Consider the following 21,372-nt stretch of genomic DNA (forward strand, 5'->3'; position numbering starts at 1 on the left):
TACTTTTTGTCTTTATGAATTTGCCTATTGTAGGTACTCCATGTAAATAGAATCATACAATATTTGTCCCTTTATGTCTGGCATATTTCATTTGAATAATGTTTTGAAGGTTCATCCATGCTGCAGCATGTATCTGAATGTCATCCCTTGTTACGTTAGTGAATGATATTCCATTTTATGTATTTAACACATTTTGTTTATCCATTCATCTTTGATGGGTACTTGTTTCCCTCTTTTGGCTATTGTGAATAGTGCTGCAATGATCATTGGCATACAAGTGTCCCTCCAAGTCCTTGCTTTCACTTATCTAGAGTGGAATTGCTGGGGATATATAAAGGATATACAGGGATATATATATATATGTGTGTGTGTGTGTGTGTGTGTGTGTGTGTGTGTGTGTGTGTATATATATATATATATATATATATATATATATGAAGGATATTAGACAGTGTTCTGCAGAGGAATAGAACCAACAGGATGTGTGTATGTATGTATATGTATGTATGTATATATATATACATTTCTACACTTACAGAGTGAATGATTTTAAGAACTGGTTCATGTGATTGTGGGGGCTGGTAACTCTGAATTCCATGGGGCAAGCTGGCAGACCAAAGACCCAGGGAAGGTGCAGCTTACATATGAAGGCAGTCTGGAGACAGATTCCTTTCTCTTTAGAGAGCCTCAGTCCTTTTCTCTTAAGGTTTTCAACTGATTGGATGAAGGTCACCCACGTTACTGAGAGTAATCTGCTTTAATCAAAGTCTATCAATGTAACTAATAGTACTGACAGGATAATCTCATCTAAAAAATAGCTTCATAGTGACATCTAGACTAGTGTTTAACCAGATATCTGGGTACTGTGACCTAGGCAAGTTGACATATTAAATGCTATGTTTAGCTCTTTGAAATGCCAGAATGTTTCCACAGCAGCTGAACCATTTTATGTTCCCAACAGCAGTGTATGAGGTTCCAGTTTCTTCACATCCTCACCAATACTTACTATTTTCTATTAAAAAAAAATTTAGCCATCATAGTGGGTATGGAGTAGGATCTCATTGTGGTTTTAATTTTCACTTTCCTAATGACTAATGATGTTGAGAAACTTTTCATGTGCTTGTTAACCCATTTGTATATCTTTAGAGACTGTCTATTCAAGTACTGTGCCCATTTTAGAACTGAGTTATCTTTTTGTTGTACAGTTGTAAGGGTTCTTTATATATCCTAGATACTAGACTCTTAACAAATGTATGATTTGCAAATATTGTCCCCCATCCTGTATATTGCCTTTTACTTCCTTGATAATGTTCTTTGATGCACAAAGGTTTTTAATTTTAATGAAGTCAAACTTACTTATTATTTCTTTCTGTTGCTCATGATTTTAGTGTCTTTTCTAAGAATCTGTTGCCAAATCCAAGGTCATGATGGTTTTCCCCTGTTTTCTTCTAAGAGTTTTATGGCTTTAGCTCTTATATTTATGTTGTTTATCTATTTTGAGTTTTTTGTGTGTGGTATGGTGTTTGGTAGGGTTCCAACTTCATCCTTTTGCATGTGTCTATCCACTTATCCTAGTACCACGTGTTTAAGAGACTATTCTTTCCCCAGTAAGTGGTCTTGAACCTTTGCTGAAATCAATTGGCCAGGGATGTATGGGTTTATTTCTGGACTTCCAATTCTATTCCATTGGTCTATGTATCTATCCTTATACCAGTACCATATTGTTTGGATTACTTTACAGTAAGGCCTGAAACTGGGAAGTATAAGTCTGCCACCCCCAACCCCCCACCCCAGAATTGTTTGGCTATTCGGGGCCCCTTGCAATTCCATATGAATTTGAAGATCAGCTTTCCCACTTTTTCAAAAAATGACTACCGGAATTTTGGTAGGGATTACAGTGAATCTGTACATTGCTTTTGGTAGTATTGTCATCTTGACAATATTAAGACTTCCAATCCATGAACATAGGATGTCTTTCCATTTATTTAGGCCTGTTTAATTTCTTTCAAGAATGTTTTGTAGTTTTCAGTGTACAAGTCTTTCACTTCCTTGGTTAAATTTATTCCTAGGTAGTTTATTCTTTTGGATGTTATTGTAAATGGAATTGTTTTCTCAATTTCTGTCTTAGATTGTTCATTGCTGGTATTTAAAAACACAACTGATTTTGTGTGTTTTTCATGTACCCTGCAACTTTGGTGAAATTATTAGCTCTGGTAGTTTTTGTGGATTCTTTGGGATTTTCTTTTTTTTTTTTTTAACTTTTTTTTTTAATGTTTTATTTTTATTTTTAAGAGAGAGACAGCAAGCGCACTGGTGGAGGCAGGGCGGGGGGCAGGGTGCAGAGAGAGACACACACACACAGAATCTGAAGCAGGCTCCAGGCTGTGAGCTCTCAGCACAGAGCCCGATGCGGGGCTGAAACTCAAAAACCATGAGATCGTGACCTGAGCTAAAGTCAGACACTTAACTGATTGAGCTACCCAGGTGCCCCTATTCTTTGGGATTTTCTAACATGTTGGATCACATCATCTGTGAATAGAAATAATTTTACTTCTTCCTTTCCAGTTTGGATACCTTTTATTTCTTTTTCTTGTCTAACTTCTCTGGCTGAAACTTCCACTACAGTGTTCAATAGCAATGGTCAAAGTGTGCAGCTTTGTCTTGATTCTGATCTTTGGGGAAAGCTTGCAGTCTTTCACCACTGAATTGGGTGTTAGCTGTGGATTTTTCATAAATGCCTTTTATCATGTTGAGGAACTTTCCTTCTATTCCTAGCCTTCTGAGAGTTTTTATCATGAAATAGTGTTGAATTTTGTCAAATGCTTTTTCCACATCAACAAAGATGATCTTTTACATCTTTTCAAGATAAAATGCTTTAGTGCTAAAACCAGTGGTATATTTCAATGGAGAAGAGAACATAGAAAAAGTTCAGGTTGGGACACTGATCATCTGAGATAAAGGCAAAGAAAGCCCAGGGCTTAAAGGCTCCAAGGAAAGTAGATGGAGTATTAGGGATTAGAGAATGGAGAGTTCTAGCCCCAGTGCAACATTTTACCAAGCTGAATGGGATAAAGGTGAGAAGAGAAATGCCTGCTTTTTGAAAAGCTTGGGCAAATTGTTTATAAATTCTATACAGTGTACAACAAATATTAACTGAAAATTAGGACACATGCAATAGAAGAAATATAATGAAACAAGAAGCTGTACCTGTAAGGTATGAGTACTGCTTGAAAACATCAGAAGGTGTAGGTCCTGTCAGCAGAAAAACATCAATGATTCCACTCTCTGACATCCAATGCACATCAGTTCGAGATCTGACCTTTTGTTTAGCTGCAACGGGGCCCATCTGGGTCAGTGTGTACTAGAAAAAGAATGGAATGAGGGTCTGAAAACTTTCCCTCTAGCTTACAACACTCATCCATATGTAAGTAACTGGTACATACTGTTAACTTTCACTTGATTATATTGCAAAGACTTTGGTGGCAGAGAATTGCCACCACAAAGCCCAGGGCTATGACTACGCTAGTTTTTTTTTGTTTGTTTGTTTTGTAAGTATGACATGCAGCCATGATCCATAAGCTCACCTTTACTGCAGGCTCTGTATTGATCTCCACTAGCGTTTCTGAGGCATTCAGCCAAAAAATGCCTAGAGTCCTGCCTGGTTTGTGGGCCAGGAGATAAGGCACTGAACCATAAATGCCCATTTTGTCATGTATTTTATATCCATAGACATCCAGATTATAAAGACGGTAAGCATCACCATCACTGAAACAAAGATGGGACTATCATCAATTACAATCACAAATATATTATTAATGAATAGCATAGCTCCATTCTCCCCTGCAAACACTTGAGTCCTATGCATCTTTCAAGGCTTTACTCGTACTACTTTCCTAACCAACCAAGGTTAATGTGATTCTCCTCCTTTGATTCCTTTGGCATCCCCTTCTGTGACAACTGGCATGCATGGTCTCATAGATATCTTTTTCTTTCTCTTTCTTTCTTTCTTTCTTTCTTTCTTTCTTTCTTTCTTTCTTTCTTTCAAGTTTATTTATTTTGAGAGACAGAGCAGGAGCAGGGGAGGGGCAGAGAGAGGGAGAGAGAGAATCCCAACAAACACAAGAACTGTGAGATCATGACCTGAGCCGAAACCAAGAGTTGGCTACTTAACCGAATGAGCCACCCAGGTACCCCTTAGATATCTTTTCTGAATACCTCTTGTGAGGACTATTTCCTGTGAATCCTCTACAATAGAAGCACACGGTAAATATCATTGGCAAATTGTGTATTTCTCTGCTGCTAAAACAAATGACAGATAGTGTCCTAACATGCTTCTACAGTACTGAGTAGGGAAAGATGGGGAACTGAATTGGGGTGAGAAGCATAGAGCTTGGCTTGGTGTGCGAGCAGCATAGTTTCTAATTCACTTGTTACCATGCCCAACTGTTGTGGAAACGGCATCTGAACCCTTGATCAGACTGTTTCTCTTTGGTTTTGCTTCCTTAGTCTGACGTCTTTGGCATTTACTTGTCAATAGTGTTAGTCTGAAATGATCCCCCTAAGGGAATCAAAGGTGACATGAGATGCCACAATTTTTCTTGTTTTTTAATGTTTTATTATTTTTGAGAGAGAAGAGAGCACAAGCAGGGGAGGGCGAGAGAGAGGGGGGAGGACAGAGGAGCTGAAGCAGGCTCTGCACTGACAGCAGCAGGCCTGATGTGAGGGGCTTGCACTCATGAACCATGAGATCGTGACGTGAGCCGAAGTTGGACGCTCAACTGACTGAGCCACCCAAGGGCCACAAGATGCCACGATGTCTCATTCTCTGGCTCAGAGGTTGGTAAACACCTTTTTCTAGGTCAGTGATTTTCACCCTGTATTCTCCCCAGGTTCCACAGAAAGGCCTAGAGAGGTGAAAGCAAAACCTAGGGAGGTGGTATGATGAAGCTCTCTCTCCTGCTTCAGCCACAATAGTTCCATATTCTTACTTCCTCGGTATATTTTTAGGTTCAGAATTACAGTTTTATAGTTCTCAATTTTTTGCCAAAATGGAAAACCACTGCTCAAGGAGGACAAGACCAGGCACATATTGGCTCAGGCTCAGACATCTCACATATTTTCCCTTCAAACTTTTACAGTCCAGGGGTGCCTGAGTGGCTCAGTTGATTAAGCATCTGACTTTGGCTCAGGGCATGATCTCAGTTTGTGGGTTCGAGCCCCGCGCTGGGCTCTGTGCTGACAGTTCAGAGCCTGGAGCCTGCTTCGGATTCTGTGTCTCCCTCTCTCTCTACTCTTCCCCTGCTCATGCTCTATCTCTCTCTCCTTCAAAAATAAACAAACATTAAAAAAAAAAAAAACTTTTACAGTCCAGAAACCAGAGCATCCTATAAGAATTTTTGTTTTCACTTTACCCAGTATTTTTAAGTTGGTGTGATTCTGCATGTTGTGGGATCCCGTAAAGATGCTCAAATCCGTGCAAGGAGAAATCCAAACCAATGGAGGCAGGGCCTGTAGGGACCAGGATATAGAATTTTGCTTCTTAATAGGACAATCATTTAAGGAAACTCAGTTATTTATGAGTGTAGCAAGATGACTAGACTAGGGATTGAGAGACCTGAACTTGCCCTGATCAATCAGTAAATCATGGTGTGCCCTTTCTGTAAGATGTTACATTTAGGTACTGTGGGGATACAAACATGCACAAGGCAAAGTTCTGGTCACTTGTTAGTGTTTCCTTAGCTATATGCTTGAAGCTCTTTGTGTTCTCATTTACAGTAAATATTCTTTCGATCTGTAAAGCATACCTATGAAGTTTTAGATTTTTTTTTCTAATCTAAAATTTCCTAAAATGTACTTCATGCTTCTTTGCATTAGGAAACAAAGGATACTGAGCAATTTTAATCTTCACTAGATGAAAGACTGGATGTCTTCTGCCTGATCATTTATTCTTACTGCAATACAGGGACTATAATGCCAAGACCATCAGGAGGATCTTCCCTGCCTCCTCATATTATCCCTTCCCTATGACTGTAGATACATTTTTGGTTTTGTTTTTAACCAAAGACAAGGTCCTTTATTTAACAATTATTTTAGAAATATGGGAAAAATGCAAGTAACTAGGAGAGAAAACAGACTTAAATTCACTCTTAGGTAAAAGTATTTGACATCAAATGGTCCTTATTTAAAGGAATTTATGGAAAGGGGGTGCTATAGCGAAGGTAAAAAACATTATGATGTTACAGAAAGGAAAGCCCGATGGCCCCCCTACTTATAAACTTTGGACACAATGTCAGCCCTGATCGTTATACTAAGTTATAGATACAGATGCTAGAACAGAAATTCTCAAGGAGTTAGGGAGGATCTGTTATCCTACTGGGTAGGAAGGAGGAAGGAGGAAAGTGAGAATTTCTTCCAACTATATAAGCTCCAAGTATCTGAACCATATATCCAAAAGAGACAAACTTTTCACTCCCCACCACACACATACTATCACTAAGTCTAGTCAGAAATTTCACAGATGGGTATGTGATACTTGTGTGAATGATGGGGAGGCTTGGAAAAGGTTGAGAACCAATGGCTTGGAATATTGGAGCTAATGAGCTTTAGAATTTTGTTTCTCATCACTTGACTCTCATAAAAATAGAATGTGGGATTTGCGGCTGTCTGTATACTGAGTAATACCAGCAGTGTGCTGACCTAGGCCCTTAACATGAGACCACTGAAGGTATATACTCACTATTTCTCTGTTGATATACATTATTGAACAATAAAGGACCCAAATCTGACATTTCTGTTCCCCTTACAGAAATCACTTCTTTAGGTGCCAGAGCTCAAGGGACTTATAGGTAGCAACATTTAGTGATTTTGGCAAGATCTGCTTTAATACTACACAAGTTTCAATTTTACCATTAACTTTGACATCCACAAATTTTCCGAATTTCTCCTCCCACAAGCCTAGATCCTCTTGGTTTTCCTGGTGGCACAAAAAAAGGAGCAAATTGAGTTTACACATTGCAACAAATGTGGTTACCACAACAGTACATTTTGTTTGGATTATTAAAAAATTAGACTGAGAAAATGAGTCTGTCTTTTAAAAGACCACTTTGTGGGGCACCTGGGTGGCTCAGTCGGTTAAGTGCCCAACTTCAGCTCAGGTCATGATCTCACTGCTCTGAGTTTGAGCCCTGCATCAGCCTCTGTGCTGACAGCTCAGAGCCTGGAGCCTGCTTCAGATTGTGTGTCTCCCTCTCTCTCTGCCCCTTCCCCACTCATGCTCTGTCTTTCAAAATTGGATAGATGTTAAAAAATGTTAAAAGACCTGTTTGTGATGTCAGTATATTTAACAAATTTGATCTGTGTTTTACATAAATGCCAGTAATCATCTTCCTTATGAACTGAAGCTGACATGAATATGATTTTTTATTGTGGTAGAATAGACCTAACATAAAATTGGCCATTTAAATTATTTATTTACTATTCATTTTAAACATTTTATTTATTTATTTTTTAAGTAATCTCTACACCCAATGTGGGGCTTGAACTCACAACCCTGAAATGAGGAGTTGCATGCTCTACTGATTGAGCCAGCCAGGTGTGCTACCCCACCCCCCCTTTTTTTTTCATTTTTACCATTTTATTTTATTTTATTAATTAATTAATTAATTAATTTGAGAGAGAGGGCACAAGTGAGAGACGGACAGAGAGAGACAGAGATAATCCCACAACGGGCAGAGAGGGAGAGAGAGAGAAATGGGGCTCACATGAGTGTGGCTTGAGCTCACCCAAAGGAGAGCTCAGGCACACCCTATGTGGAGCTTGGCTCAAACTCACAAATCATGAGATCATTACCTGAGCCGAAGTCCAATGTGTAACTGACTGAGCCAGCCAGGTGCCCCTCATTTTCACCATTTTAAAGTGACATTAAGAACATTCACATTGCTGTGCAACTATCATCACCATCTATCTCCGGAACTTTTACATCTTCCCAAACTGAACCTCCACACCCATTAAACAATAGCTCCCCGTTTCTTCCTCCCTCAGCTCCTGACAACCACCCTTCTACTTCCTGTCTCTATGAATGTGACTACTATAGATACATAGATTTCTTATAACTAGAGTCATATAGTATTTGTCTTTTTGTGACTGCTTATTTCACCTAGTATAATATCTTCAAGATTCATCCATTTTGTAGCATATGTCAGAATTGCCTTCCTTTTTAAGGTCGAGTAACATTCCGCTGTATGTATATACCACATTTTGTGTGCGCATTCATCTGTCAATGACTCTTGGGTTGCTGGAATGTTTTCACCTTTTGGCTACTGTGAATGATGCTTCTAAGAACACAAGTATACAAATATTTGCTTGAGTCCCTACTTTCCCTTTCAGATATAAATCCATGAGTGAAATTGCTGGATCATATTGTAATTCTATATAATTCTGAGGAATTGTTTGACATGAGTATCTTTACACAGGCCAAAATGCTGTGAAAGCACTTTGAAAAATGCAGTCTTGGGGCACCTGGGTGGCTCAGTCAGTTAAGCATCTGAGTTCGGCTCAGGTCATGATCTTATGGTTCATGGGTTCGAGCCCTATGCTGGGCTCTGTGCTGACAGCTTGGAACCTGGAGCCTACTTCAGATTCTGTGTCTCCCTCTCTCTCTGCCCCTCCCCCACTTGTCCTCTGACTCTCTTTGTTTCTCTCTCTCTCTGATAAATAAATAAGCAATAAAAAATTTTTTTAAAAGGGCACCTGGGTGGCTCAGTTGGTTAAGTGACCAACTTCAGCTCAGGTCATGATCTCACTGCTCTGAGTTCGAGCCCTCCATCGGCCTCTGTGCTGACAGCTCGGAGCCTGGAGCCTGCTTTGGATTCTGCCTCTGTCTCTCTGCCCCTATCCTGCTCAGGCTCTTTCTCTCTCTCTCTCTCTCTCAAATATAAATAAACATGAAAAAATTTTTAAAATATATTAAAAAAAAGAAAAATTCGGTCTTTACATAAGTAAGATCTTTTAAATCCTTTTTTTTTTCTTGTAAACGTGTGAGGCACAACATTGAGAATCAAATAACTTAGGTCAAAAAGCAAACATTTTGGCTGAGGTGGGTACTTTGCTGCCCTCCCTCAATTAGCCAAACTACGTGAGAAGTGAGGCTGTTCAGGTTCACAATCTTTTGATGTAGAGCCCAAAACTTTCTTGGCTCTACAAGTTTCCTTTCTTGGCTTTACAAGTTTCATTCTTCCTCTCTGGCAGAATGAAGAAGTTTTCTAAAAATTGTACGTGTGCATGAAATGTATGTTTCTTTTTTATTTATTTATTTATTTTTTACATTTATTTATTTTTGAGAGACAGAGAGAGAGACACAGCATGAGCAGGGGAGGGGCAGAGACAGAGAGGCGGAGATAGAATCAGAAGCAGGTTCCAGGCTCTGAAATGTCAGCAGAGAGCCCAATGCAGGGCTCAAACCCACGAGCCGTGAGATCATGACCTGAGTAGAAGTTGGACACTTAACCGACTGAGCCACCCAGGAGCCCAGAAATGCATGTTTCTTTTTAAAAATGAGCCCCTTGCCCATTTCTAGGTGGTTTCTTCATAATTATAAGCTTCTGTAAAGTGAGCTTCTGTGTGTGTGTGTGTGTGTGTGTGTGTGTGTGTGTGTGTGTGTTTAAATCACATCTGAATTCTTATTGTAGGGACTATTATTCTGGGGTCTGTGGATGGCCTTTAGAGTTTGTGAACTCCCTCAAACAGTATAAAAATTCTGTTTTATAGAGAAGGCTCATAGCCTTCAGCAGATTCTTTGCATCTGTGATGCAAAACCACTATTTAAGCTATCTACTTAGAGGTCTCCCCACAGCTGATTTGACATATCGTCACAAAACTGTCTAAGGCTATGTCTTAGTTGTCCTTCTCTATTTGGAAATGGAAAAAATATTCTCTCTCATATTCATCAGCATGGGTCAGTCCTCAAGAGGAAGAAGCATGTCCTTACTGCACTGGAAATATGTTTCACTATTCCTGGTGGCCATACCTACTGTCAGGGATCCTTCAAAGATGCATGTGGCTTTGGATGAAGAGAAGATTTCTGGAATATTCATTTTTCATAATTCAGCTAAAATAATCCTTTAAAAACAGACATCAGACCATGTATCTCTGCTGCTTACAACCTTTCCATAGTTTTCCTTTGCTCTTAGGTTAAAGTCGAAAAAGGTTAACAAGACATAAAAGAATGCCAGCTTCATGGTAATGGGGGACTTTGATTTATTCAATGATATCTCACCAATTCCTTGAACAGTGCCTGGCATATAGGAAATACTCAACAAATATTTGTCTACTAAAAGAATTATTGTAAGACTTTCCACTGAATTGCCCCTGCCTATCTCTCTGGCCTTGTTAACACAACACTGTTTCCTTTGCTTTTCTTTTTCCTGCTAAAATATATACATATATATATTTTAAATTTCTTCAAATGTGCTCCTTCCTACCTCAAGCTCTTTGAATATGAAATCCCCTCTATCTGGAATAGTGTTTTTCCACCTTTTGACTAGCTTATGTATCTTCATGCATCAGTTTTAGCTGTTAAGTCATTTCCTACAGGAGGTCTTTCCTGACCTTCATCTTGGTCAAGTTCCTTGCTGTCTTCTCCTATAGCACTCTTTTGTAACACTCCTCATGTTTGTACTTGTCAGAGTCTGTCTTTCCCATTAGATTCTAAGATTCATGAGGACAGGTTGAGATTTGTTTTATTCATGGCTGATTCTTCTTGTCTAGCATAATTTTTTGAGCTGGCACAAAAGCAGGCACTCAAGAATTAACTGTTTTATGAATGAATGAATACATAAGTAGACGAATGAATCAATGAGATAATAAGGTGAGCAAGAGATAGATGGTCTCATTTATATGCAGTATTTATCAAGTACCCATTTGTAAGAAGAAGGGAAGAACAGAACAATTATATCCCACATATTGATGGTGAAAGAGATTTGAAAAAAAGATAAATTGCTCAATCTGTATTACCTGAGAAGCGTCAACTGATGTGTCTTCCTTATTTTCTTTGGTAGCTCTGTTTTAATATAAATAAAGTTGTTTTACTCAAGGGAAGACTAACAGAATTTGTTAAATGATAAAGATTTTAATTTCTAACTTTTGAGACCCCATAAATTATGTCTTTTAACTTATTAAAATAATTATAAAAATAAGTTTATGAAATTGAGGAACATTTATGATGAACATTAATCCAATAGCTTGATTTGTTAAAATGTAATATGTTTGAATTTTCTTATTAACCCTTAAAAAACTTTATCAGTTTTTTATTATACATGTAATACATAATACAATATCAAAACAAAATATAAGCAAGCAAGGTGGAACACTGCTCCCCTCTCTCCAATGTTAACCTCCTACAAAGCAACATAATGCACTGTCTTCCAATTTAATTGTAACAATTTAAACTATCGGGCATACGTGGATTTGAGTGCTCATTTCTCCCCGTTCTTAACAATACTGGACCTTATACACTTTTAAAATCATTGCCAGGGGCACCTGGGTGGCTCTGTCAGTTAAGCGTCTGACTTTGGCTCAGGTCACAATCTCACAGTCCATGAGTTCGAGCCCCCCATCGGGCTCTGTGCCGACAGCCTGGAGCCTGCTTCAGATTCTGTCTCCCTCTCTCTCTGCCCCTCCCCCGCTCTTACTCTGTCTCTGTCTGTCTCAAAAATAAAGATTAAAAAAAATCTAAAAATAAAAACAAAAATCGTTGGCAGTCTAAAATTTTAGACAAGGTAATGCTTTTCACTTTGAATTTCTTTCATTAATGACGTAAAGTGCTTTTGTATACATTAAATGGCATTTCTAGTTCTTCTGTGAATTGTCTATTCACCCTCATTATACATTAATTTTTTTAGTGTAAAATACAGTACGAATATAGAAGAGTATATAAGTTCAGAGGTTAAAAATGAATACTAAAGTAACGACTACGAAGCCACATAAGCAATAGACTTGTTCGTCTGGCATCATAGCGCCTCTCCTCAAATGTATCATCCATCTCCTCGCTGTGCTCTTCAGAGGTAACCGCTTTACCAAGGTTTGTGTGGAATCACTCCCTTGCTGTTTTTTATCCCATTCCCATGAGTGTACAAGTCCTCAAACGCACATTTGGCTTTGCCTTAAAAATCTTTTGATATTAAAAAATTTTGATATTCATCATGATAATATATGTTGCTGCAGTTTGTATCACCCATTGTTTATTTGCGTGTTCCTCTTTTTCTTATCGATTTGTATAAGTTCTTCCTATAGATGCATATTAATTTTTGAATTCTTATACATGTTAAAAATTTGTGGTGAAATTTAAGACAACTAGTATGTTGCCTTTTGATTTTTTTTATTTCATTAAAAAAATTTTTTTTAACATTTGTTTACTTTTGAGAGAGACAGAGCATGAGCAGGGGAGGGGCAGAGAGAGAGGGAGACACAGAATCCAAAGCAGGCTCCAGGCTCTGAGCTGTCAGCACAGAGCCCCATGAGAGGCTGGAACCCACAAACCGTGAGATCATGACCTGAGCTGAAGTGGACACTTAACGTACTGAGCCACCCAGGTATCCCTGGTGCCTTTTAATTAAAAAAAAAAAGTTAACAAATTTTATTTTTTACAACAGTTTTAGGTTCACAGCAAAACTAAGCAGAAAGTGTAGAGTTCTCATATGACCAACTGTCCCTACACACTCACAGTCTCCCCCGCTGTTAACATCCTGTACCAGAGTGCTACATTTATTACAATCAGTGAACCTGCACTGACACATCATTATCACCCCAAGTCCATAGTTTATATTAGGGTTCATTCTTGGCATTGTATATTCTATGGGTTTTGACAAATGTATCATGACATTTACCCACCACTGTAGTATCATGCAGAGTAATTTCACTGCCCTTAAAATCTGTGTTCTGCTTAGGTATCCCTTTGGCTTACTTAACCCCTGGAAACTACTGATCTTTTTACCATCTCCATAATTTTCCCTTTTCCAGAATTTTATATAGTTGGAAACATAGAGTAGGTAGCCTTTTTCAGATTGGCTTCTTTCACTTGGTAAAACTTGCATTTGAGTTCCCTCCATGTCTTTTTATGGCTTGATAGTTCATTTCTTTTAGGTACTGAATAATATTCTATTATTTGGATGTACCATAGTTTATTCATCTACTGAAGGATATCCTGATGGCTTCTAAGTTTTGGCAATTATGAATAAAATTGCTATAAATATCCATGAGCAGGTTTTTGTGTAGACATAGATTTCCATCTCCTTTGGGTAAATAACAAGAAGCATGATTGTTGAATTATATGGTAAGAGTATGTTTAGTTTTGTAAGAAAGTATCAAACTGTATTCCAACATGACTATATCATTTTGCAGCCCCAACAGCAATTAATGTGAGTTCCTGTTGTTCCACATCCTCCCCAGCATTTTGTTACCAGTGTTCTGGATTTTGGTCATTCTAACAGATATGTAATGGTTTCTTGTTTTAACTAATGACATATGATGTTGAACATCTTTTCATATGCTTACTTGCCATCTGTTTATCTTTTTTGGTAAGGTTTCTGTTCAACTCCTTTGTACATTTTTGAGTGTTCATTTTCTTACTGTTGAATTTTAAGAGTTCTTTGTATATTTTGGATAGCAGTCCTTTATTTGATGTGTTTTTTGCAGATATTTCTTCCTAGTCTGTGGCTTATCTTCTTATTTCCTTATCATTTTTTTTCATAGAGCAATAGTTTTTAATTTTTTTTAATTTATTTTTATTATCTTTAAAAGTTTTTTTTAAATTTTATTTGAGAGAGAGATAGAGCATGAGCCAGGGAGAGGGGCAGAGGGAGAGAGAGAGAGAATCTCAAGCAGGCTCCATGTTCAGTGTGGAGCCCAATGCAGGCTCAATGCCATGACTCTGGGATCATGACCTGAGCCAAAATCAGGAGTTGGACCCTCAACTGACTAAGCCACCTGGGTTCCCCTAGTTTTTAATTTTAATGAAGCCTAATTTATCAATTATTTCTTTTGTGAATCATGACTTTGGTAGTATATTAAAAAATCATCACCATACCCAAGGTCATCTAGGTTTTCTTCTGTTATCTTCTAGGAGTTTTATAGTTTTTATTTTACATTTAGATCTATGACCTATTTTGAGTTTTTATTTTTAATACTTAAAAAGTGGAGACCAAAGCAGGGCTTGAACTCACGACCCTGAGATCAAGCCCCTGAGCTGAGATCATGAGTCAGACGCTTACTGACTGAGCCCCTCAGGTGTGTGAAAGGTGTAAGGTCTATGCCTAGATTCATTTTTAAATATATTTTGATTCAAGTAAAATTAACATACGGTGTCGTATTAGTTTGAGGTATACAGTATAATGATTCAATATTTCTACACATTACCCACTACTCATCACAATAAGTGTACTCCTAATCCCCTTCATCTATTTCACCCATCCCCCCCTCACCTCCCCTCTGGCAACGCCCAGTTTGTTCTCTGTATTTAAGAGTCTGGTTTGTTGTTTTTTTTTTTGTCTTTTTATTTGTTCATTTGTTTTGCTTCTTATATTCCACATGAGTGAAATTATTAGGTATCTGTCTTTGTCGGACTGACTTTACTTATCATGGTACCTTCTAGATCTGTCCATGTTGTTGCAAATGGCAAGATTTCATTCCTTTTCATGGCTGAGTAATATTGTGTGTGTGTGTGTGTGTGTGTGTGTGTGTGTGTGTGTGTAGACACTGTCTTCTTTATCCATTCATTTATGGATGGACACTTGGGTTGCATCCATATCTTGACTACTGCAAATAATGCTGCAGTAAACATAGGGGTGCACATATCTTTTTGAATTAGTGTTTTTGTTTTCTTTGGTTAAATACCTAGTAGCCAACGCCATTTATTGAAGAGGCTATCTTTTCCCCATTGTATGTTCTTCCTTCCTTTGTTGAATATTGACTGTATATGCATGTATTTATTTCTGGACTCTCTATTGTTTTCCAAAACTCTCCATGTTTTGTTTTTGTGCCAATACCATACTGTTTTGATAACTGTATCTTTGTAGTATACTTTGAAATCAAGGAACATGATACCTCTAGTTTTGTTCTTCTTTCTCAAGATTGCTTTGGCTATTTGGAATCTTTTGTGGTTCTGTACAAATTTTAGGATTATTTGTTCTATTTCTGAGAAAAATTCCATTGGTATTTTGATAGAAATTACATTCAATCTGCAGACCGCTTTGGGTAGTATGGATATTTTAACAATATTAATTCTTTCAATCCATGAGCAGTGTACCTTTCCATTTACTTGTGCTGTCTTCAGTTTCTTTTATCAATGTCTTATAGATTTCAGGGTTCAGGTCTTTCACCCCCTTGGTTACATTTAACCCTAGTTATTTTATTCATTTTAATGCAATTGCAAACGGGATTGTTTTCTTAATTACTCTTTCTGATAGTTCATTATAAGTATATAAAAAATGCAACAGATTTCTGTATATTTGTTTTGTATCCTGTATTAGTGAATTAATTTATTAATTCAAAGAGTTTTTAAAAATGATTTATGTGTTTATTTTTGGTAGAATCTTTAGTGTTTTCTGTATACAATATCATGTAGTCTTCACATAGTGACAATTTTACTTCTTTTCCCATTTAGAGGGCTTTTATTTATTTTTCTTGTTTTATTGCTGTGTTTAGGATTCCAGTATTTTTGAATAAAAGTGATGAGTGGGCATCCTTGTTCTGTTCGTGTTCTAAGAGAAAAGGGTTTCAGCTTTTCACTGTTGAGTACGATGTTAGCTGTGGGTTGCCATACATGGCATTTATTATGTTGAGGTATGTTCCTTCCATACCAACTTTGTTGAAAGATTTTTTATAATGAATGATGTTGAATTTTATCAAATTCCATTTCTGCATCTACTGAAATAATCATATGATTTTTATCCTTATTTTTGTTAATGTGGTGTATCATGTTGCTTAATTTGTGGATATTGAACCATCCTTTTATCCTTAGAATAAGTCTCATTTGATCATGATGTATGATTCTTTTAAAGCATTATTGAATTTGGTTTGCTAATATTTTGTGTAGGGTTTTTATATCAATGTTCATCAAGAATATTGGCCTGTAATTAATTTTTTTTTTTTGGTATTGGTTTTGGTATTAAGGCAATTCTGGCCTCATAGAATGAGTTTGGAAGCATTAAGTCTTCTTCAATTTTTTGGAATATTTTGAGAAGAACAGATAATAACTCTTCTTCAAAGGTTTTGTAGAATTCACCTATGAAGTCGTTGTGTAGTCCTAGCCTTTTGTTTGCTAGGCATTTTTGGATTACTGTTTCAATTTCATTACTCACAATTCGTTCACATTTTCTATTTTTTCTTGATGCAGTCTTGGAAGGCTGTATGTTTTAGGAATTTATCCACTTATTCTAGGTTCTCCTATTTGCTGGCATGTAAATGTTTGTAGTTGTCTCTTATGATCCTTTTTATTTCTGTGGTATTGACTGTAACTTCTCTTTCATTTGATTTTATTTATTTGGGCCCTCTATTTTTCTTGATGAGTCTGGATAAAGTTTTATCAATTTTGTTATCTTTTCAAAGAACCAGGTGCCCCCCATTATTTCTCTAAATAGAGTTTCTGTCCCTCTCTCTCTCTCTTCTCCTTCTGGGACCCCTATAATGTGAATGTCCGTATGCTTAACGTCCCAGTGGTCCCTTAAACTACGCTCATTTTTTTTAGAGGCTTCTGGGTGGCTGAGTGGATTGGGCGTTCGACTTCGGCCAGGTCATGATCTCATGGTTTGTGGGTTCGAGCCCTGCATCAGGCTCTGTGCTGACAGCTCAGAGCCTGGAGCCTGCTTTGAATTCTGTGTCTCCCTCTCTCTCCCGTCCCTTCCCTACTCACACTCTCTCTCTGTCTCTCAAAAATAAATAAGCATTGGAAAAAAAAATTTTAATAAATTAAATTATTAAATTAAATTAAAATTAAATTAAATTAAAATTAAATTAAATTATTAAATAAAAAATTTTAATAAATAAACTATGTTCATTTTTTTTAATTCTTTTTTCTTTTGCTGTTCTGATGGGGAGATATACACTACCTGTCTTCCAGATTGCTGATCTGTTCTTCTGCGTCATCTAATCTGCTGATTCCCTCTAGTGTATTTCTCATTTCAGTTATTTTATCCTTCAGCTGATGGGTTCTTTTTGTGTTTTCTATCTCCTTATTGAAGTTTTCACCGTGTTCATCCATTCTTCTCCTGAATTTGGAGAACATTACTTTAAATTCTCTATCAAGCAGATTGCTTATCTGTTTTGTTTAGTTCTTTTTCTGAAGTTTTGTCTTGTTCTTTCATTTGGAATATATTCTTCTGTCTCCTCATTTTGCCTAAGTCTCTGTTTGCTTCTATGTATTAGGCAGATCAGTTACATCTCCTGATCTTGAAGGAGTGGTTTTATGCAGAAGGTGTCCTGTGGGCCCAGTAGCGCAAACACCCTCGTCACCCCGGTCAGGTGCCCCAAGAGCATTCCCTGTGTGGGCTGTGTGCACCTTCCTGTTGTGGCCAGGTTGCAACTGGTGCAAACTCACAGGTGTATGGGGCTATCCTCCAGCATGACTGTCTGTGAGTTCTGGCTGTGACTGCTATGGTCATACTGGTTAGTGGGGCTAGCCCCTGGCCCATCTGGCTGAGAGGCCTGGTTGTGACTGTTGTGAATATGCTGGTGTGTGGGGTTGGTCCCTGGCATGGCTGGCTGTGAGGCCTGGCAATGACAGCTGTGAGTGCACTGGTGGGTGGGGCATGTCTCCTGCCTGGCTTGCTGCAGGGTCCAGCTGTGACTGCTGTAGGTGTTCTAGTGTGTGGGGATGACCTCCTGGGGCAGAGGTGCCGAGGAGGGGTTCTGGTCCCAGCTGGGGTTGCCTACTGCAAGTGCTGGGGTTGGAGGCTGCTTGGCAGGAGGTGTAATGTGAGCTAAAGCACCTGCCAGGAATGCCAGGGTGCAGAAACACTTGAGAAGGTCTTTAGGCTGGGAGGTGGCTTGGGTGGGACAAGTCTTCAGGGGAGCACTGGGGTGGGGTGAGTGGCACTAGCATAGTAAAGAGTGCCAGAACTGATATCCACTAATGCTGGGCCAACTAGGTAGAAGGAGTAAGAAAAATGGTACCCATCAGTGCATCTGTCCCTGGAGGACATTCCCACAGATACCTGCCATTCTGGCACATCCCCTAAAATTAGTAAGTGAATTTCCTTCACATGTAACCCAGGGATTTTTCACATGGTTGCCTCTGTGTTGGCACTCAGAGCAGGTGTGATTGTGCACATGCCATCAAAGAGCAGTGTGTCAGTTTCCTACTGCCCTCTGACTCTCTTGGACATACGCCCTGTTGGTTTTCAAAGCCAGACATTAGGGGAGCTTGTCTTCCTGGTGCAGGTCCCCTGGCATATGGAGACTCATGTGGGACTCAGTCCTCTTCTTCCTCAGGGAAGGTCTCTCTGGTTGTAATATCCCTCCCACTTGTGGGTTGCTGCACTGGGGATGTGGAACCTGACTAAATAAGCCATGTCTCTGCTCCTCCTACCTGGCACCTTAATGTGGCTTTTTCTTTATTTATATCCTTAGTTGTATGTTCTGTTGTTAGTCTTTAGTTCATTCTCAGAGATCATTTTCTACACGTAGTTGTAGAATTTTTTTTGTACAATCTTTACTCCCCACCCAAGGGGTAGGTGCACTGTTCCTTAAGGTACTCCAATACCAGGTCAATGCGTGAAGTGGATGGAGCAAGCTCCTATTCCATCTCCTAGTTCCAAAAAATCCATTTAATATAATGTATTGTCCTCACATTGAGGGTGTAGTAGATATTAAACTGTTAAGGACAGCTGCTACACTTGATCTTAGCCAAAAGGCCGAGAAGTGATGTAGTTGTAGATTTGGATGTGTGTGTGGGAGGAGGTAAGCTCAAGATGTTCCTACTCTGTGATTTTTTTCATCTGGAATTCATTTTTCCTAATGTTGCAAGGCTTGGGTCTAACTTAAAAATTTTTCCAGGTGGATAATCTGATTTTCCTAACACAAATGTAAATGGTGGAAATACAAACTAGTTCACAACTTCTATAGGAGGTGATCTGGCAGCACGAGTCAAAATTACAAATTCACAAACCATTTGATCAGCAATTTTACTTCTACGACTCGTCTATGTATATCCTTGCATGTATGCAAAATGATGCATATATAAAGTTATCCATGAAGTGAGTAGCTGTAAAACAATATTAGAAATAATTTTAAAGTCCACCAAGAGGAAATTTACTAAATGAATCATTGTGTAAGCATGCAATTGAAACTATATACCTGCTTTAAAGAAATTAGGAACTATCAAATTGGTAAAGAAGAAAGAGCAAAGTGCAGAATAATGTATACAGGTGGTATCATATGTGTCAAGAAAGGATAAAACAAAGAATATATATATCTTACTGGATGGACATAAATTATCTCTGGAAGGATACAAAAAAACTGGAAACACTGATTACTTTCAAAGATAGAACTAGGTAGCTCAAGGACAAATGGTGAGGATATTTTTCACTATATACTCCTTCGTAGCATATGCTTATTCTAAAAAGATTAAGGCCCAACTTAGGTTATCACCTCTAAAACACAAATAATGGAGTTTATTAAAAGAAAAAATATTTTAAATATAAATAACCTGGGTACTGGGTTTACAGGTATTTGTTATGCTATTAGTATTTTTCAGTTAAAAAAAATAATTGAATATTCATAAGGTACTAACAAGCGGCAGAATTATGGGTATTTAAATTTTTCTTTTCAATATTTTCTATTTTTCCTATAATGAACAGAAACTATCTCTGTAATAAGAAAACAAGATTTGGGGCACCTGGGTGGCTCAGTTGGTTGAGCATCCGACTTCAGCTCAGGTCATGATCTCACAGTTCGTGGGTTTGAGCCCCGCATCAGGCTCTGTGCTGACCGCTTGCTCAGAGCCTGGAGCCCGCTTCAGATTCTGTGTCTCCTTCTCTCTCTGCCCCTCCCCTGCTCACGCTTTGTCTCACTCTGTTTCTCAAAAATAAATAAATGTAAAAAAATTAAAAAAAATAAGATTTATATTGTTTGTTTGTTTTTAGAAAATAAGGTTTTTAAATATAAAAACCACTGTGTGGCAATAATGAATGTTCAATGCTTTCTACAGAACATATAAGATGTTAACTATTAGGATAAAAATAGAAAGAGCTACAGACTGGAGAATTTAAAAACAATATTGGTAAAAAAAAAAAAAAAATGGAAGAATCTTCCCCTATCACTACCTCCCAGTTCATGTGACCCTCATACAAACAGCTTTGATCGAGTGACTGTTTCCAGATAATTCTTGGAAATTATTCAAGTGTAAGTTAATTGAAGTTATTTTAAGGGGATACAATGAAGTTCTGCAGTCAAATGCTCTACCCCTGAGCTATACCCCTAAAATGAAGTTCTGAAGACATATCAGTTCCCATTAACATTTATCAGTTCTCAACAGAGAGTGCTCTTTAAGAGTAGACAGTTAAATGCATGGGATGTGTTAGGAGGGTCAAGTTGCAAAAGTCTGCAAATCATTCTTGTCATCAAGCCTGCATTTATTTGCAGGGGTGAAAAGATGAAATTTCTCAAAATAATATTCCAGCAAATAAGGTGAACTAAGTTTTCATGGTGATATATCAACTATTTAGGCAAGTGATAATCATGATCAAGTTTTCTGACATTGTTTTGCTTTGTTTTAAAGAGAAAGAGGACAGGATGGTGGGGAGAGAGAATCGTAAGCAGACTCCATGCTGATTATGAAGCCTGACATGGGGCTTGATCTCATGCCCCTGGGATCATGACCTGATCCAAAGTCAAGAGTCAGATGCTCGCCTGACTGAGCCACCCAAGCACCCCTCTTATGTTCTTATGCCAAGTAATGTGCAAAAATACCTTTTCTTGAGGGGAACTTGCAGGTGCTCAAAGTACAAGTGGCCCAGGGAGTTTATGCTCATCACAACCTCTTCTTCAGACACTAAATCTACCTTGAATGGGTTTGCTGTGATATGACACTTCAGATCTCCTTTTCCATCAGCCAATACCAGACTACCTGCATCCCCTGAGGATGAAATCAGCCTAGAAAACAAAGCAAGAAGAGAGAAATAGGTTTATATAGCTCAATGTGATTCTCAATTCAAATTAATGTGCAAATCCATATTCATGGGACATAGGGGTTTGGTGTCAGAAAGCCTAGACTGAATATAGCTCTATCATGCACTAGGAGTATAACTTTGGACAAGTTAGTCAGTCTATCCAGTTCTTAGTTTCCTCATCTGTAAAGTAGAAATAATAAAAGCAAGAAGAAAT

General features: G+C 38.1%; 1 protein-coding gene and 1 non-coding gene across 5 annotated transcripts in view; both read right to left on the reverse strand.

Annotated features, from left to right (window-relative positions):
* The window catches only part of GANC (glucosidase alpha, neutral C), a 74,605-nt gene that overhangs the window by 34,316 nt on the left and 18,917 nt on the right, over positions 1-21,372 (reverse strand). For all 4 annotated transcript variants that reach the window (XM_047075254.1, XM_047075255.1, XM_047075257.1 and 1 more), the window contains exons 5-10: positions 20,959-21,141; positions 11,011-11,056; positions 6,907-6,973; positions 5,412-5,508; positions 3,585-3,765; positions 3,208-3,361 (exon numbers count right to left, since the gene is read on the reverse strand). In XM_047075254.1, coding sequence (XP_046931210.1) covers positions 3,208-3,361; positions 3,585-3,765; positions 5,412-5,508; positions 6,907-6,973; positions 11,011-11,056; positions 20,959-21,141 — 728 coding nt within the window. The remainder of the gene's footprint in view (positions 1-3,207; positions 3,362-3,584; positions 3,766-5,411; positions 5,509-6,906; positions 6,974-11,010; positions 11,057-20,958; positions 21,142-21,372) is intronic.
* LOC124509043 (U2 spliceosomal RNA) lies at positions 18,718-18,914 on the reverse strand. Its single transcript, XR_006961400.1, has one exon. It is a non-coding gene; the product is annotated as a U2 spliceosomal RNA (small nuclear RNA).

Source organism: Lynx rufus, unplaced genomic scaffold (assembly GCF_022079265.1).
Source record: "Lynx rufus isolate CCGP_SWC_20201006 ecotype Redwood Valley unplaced genomic scaffold, mLynRuf1.p SCAF_13, whole genome shotgun sequence".
Taxonomy (NCBI): Eukaryota; Metazoa; Chordata; class Mammalia; order Carnivora; family Felidae; genus Lynx; species Lynx rufus.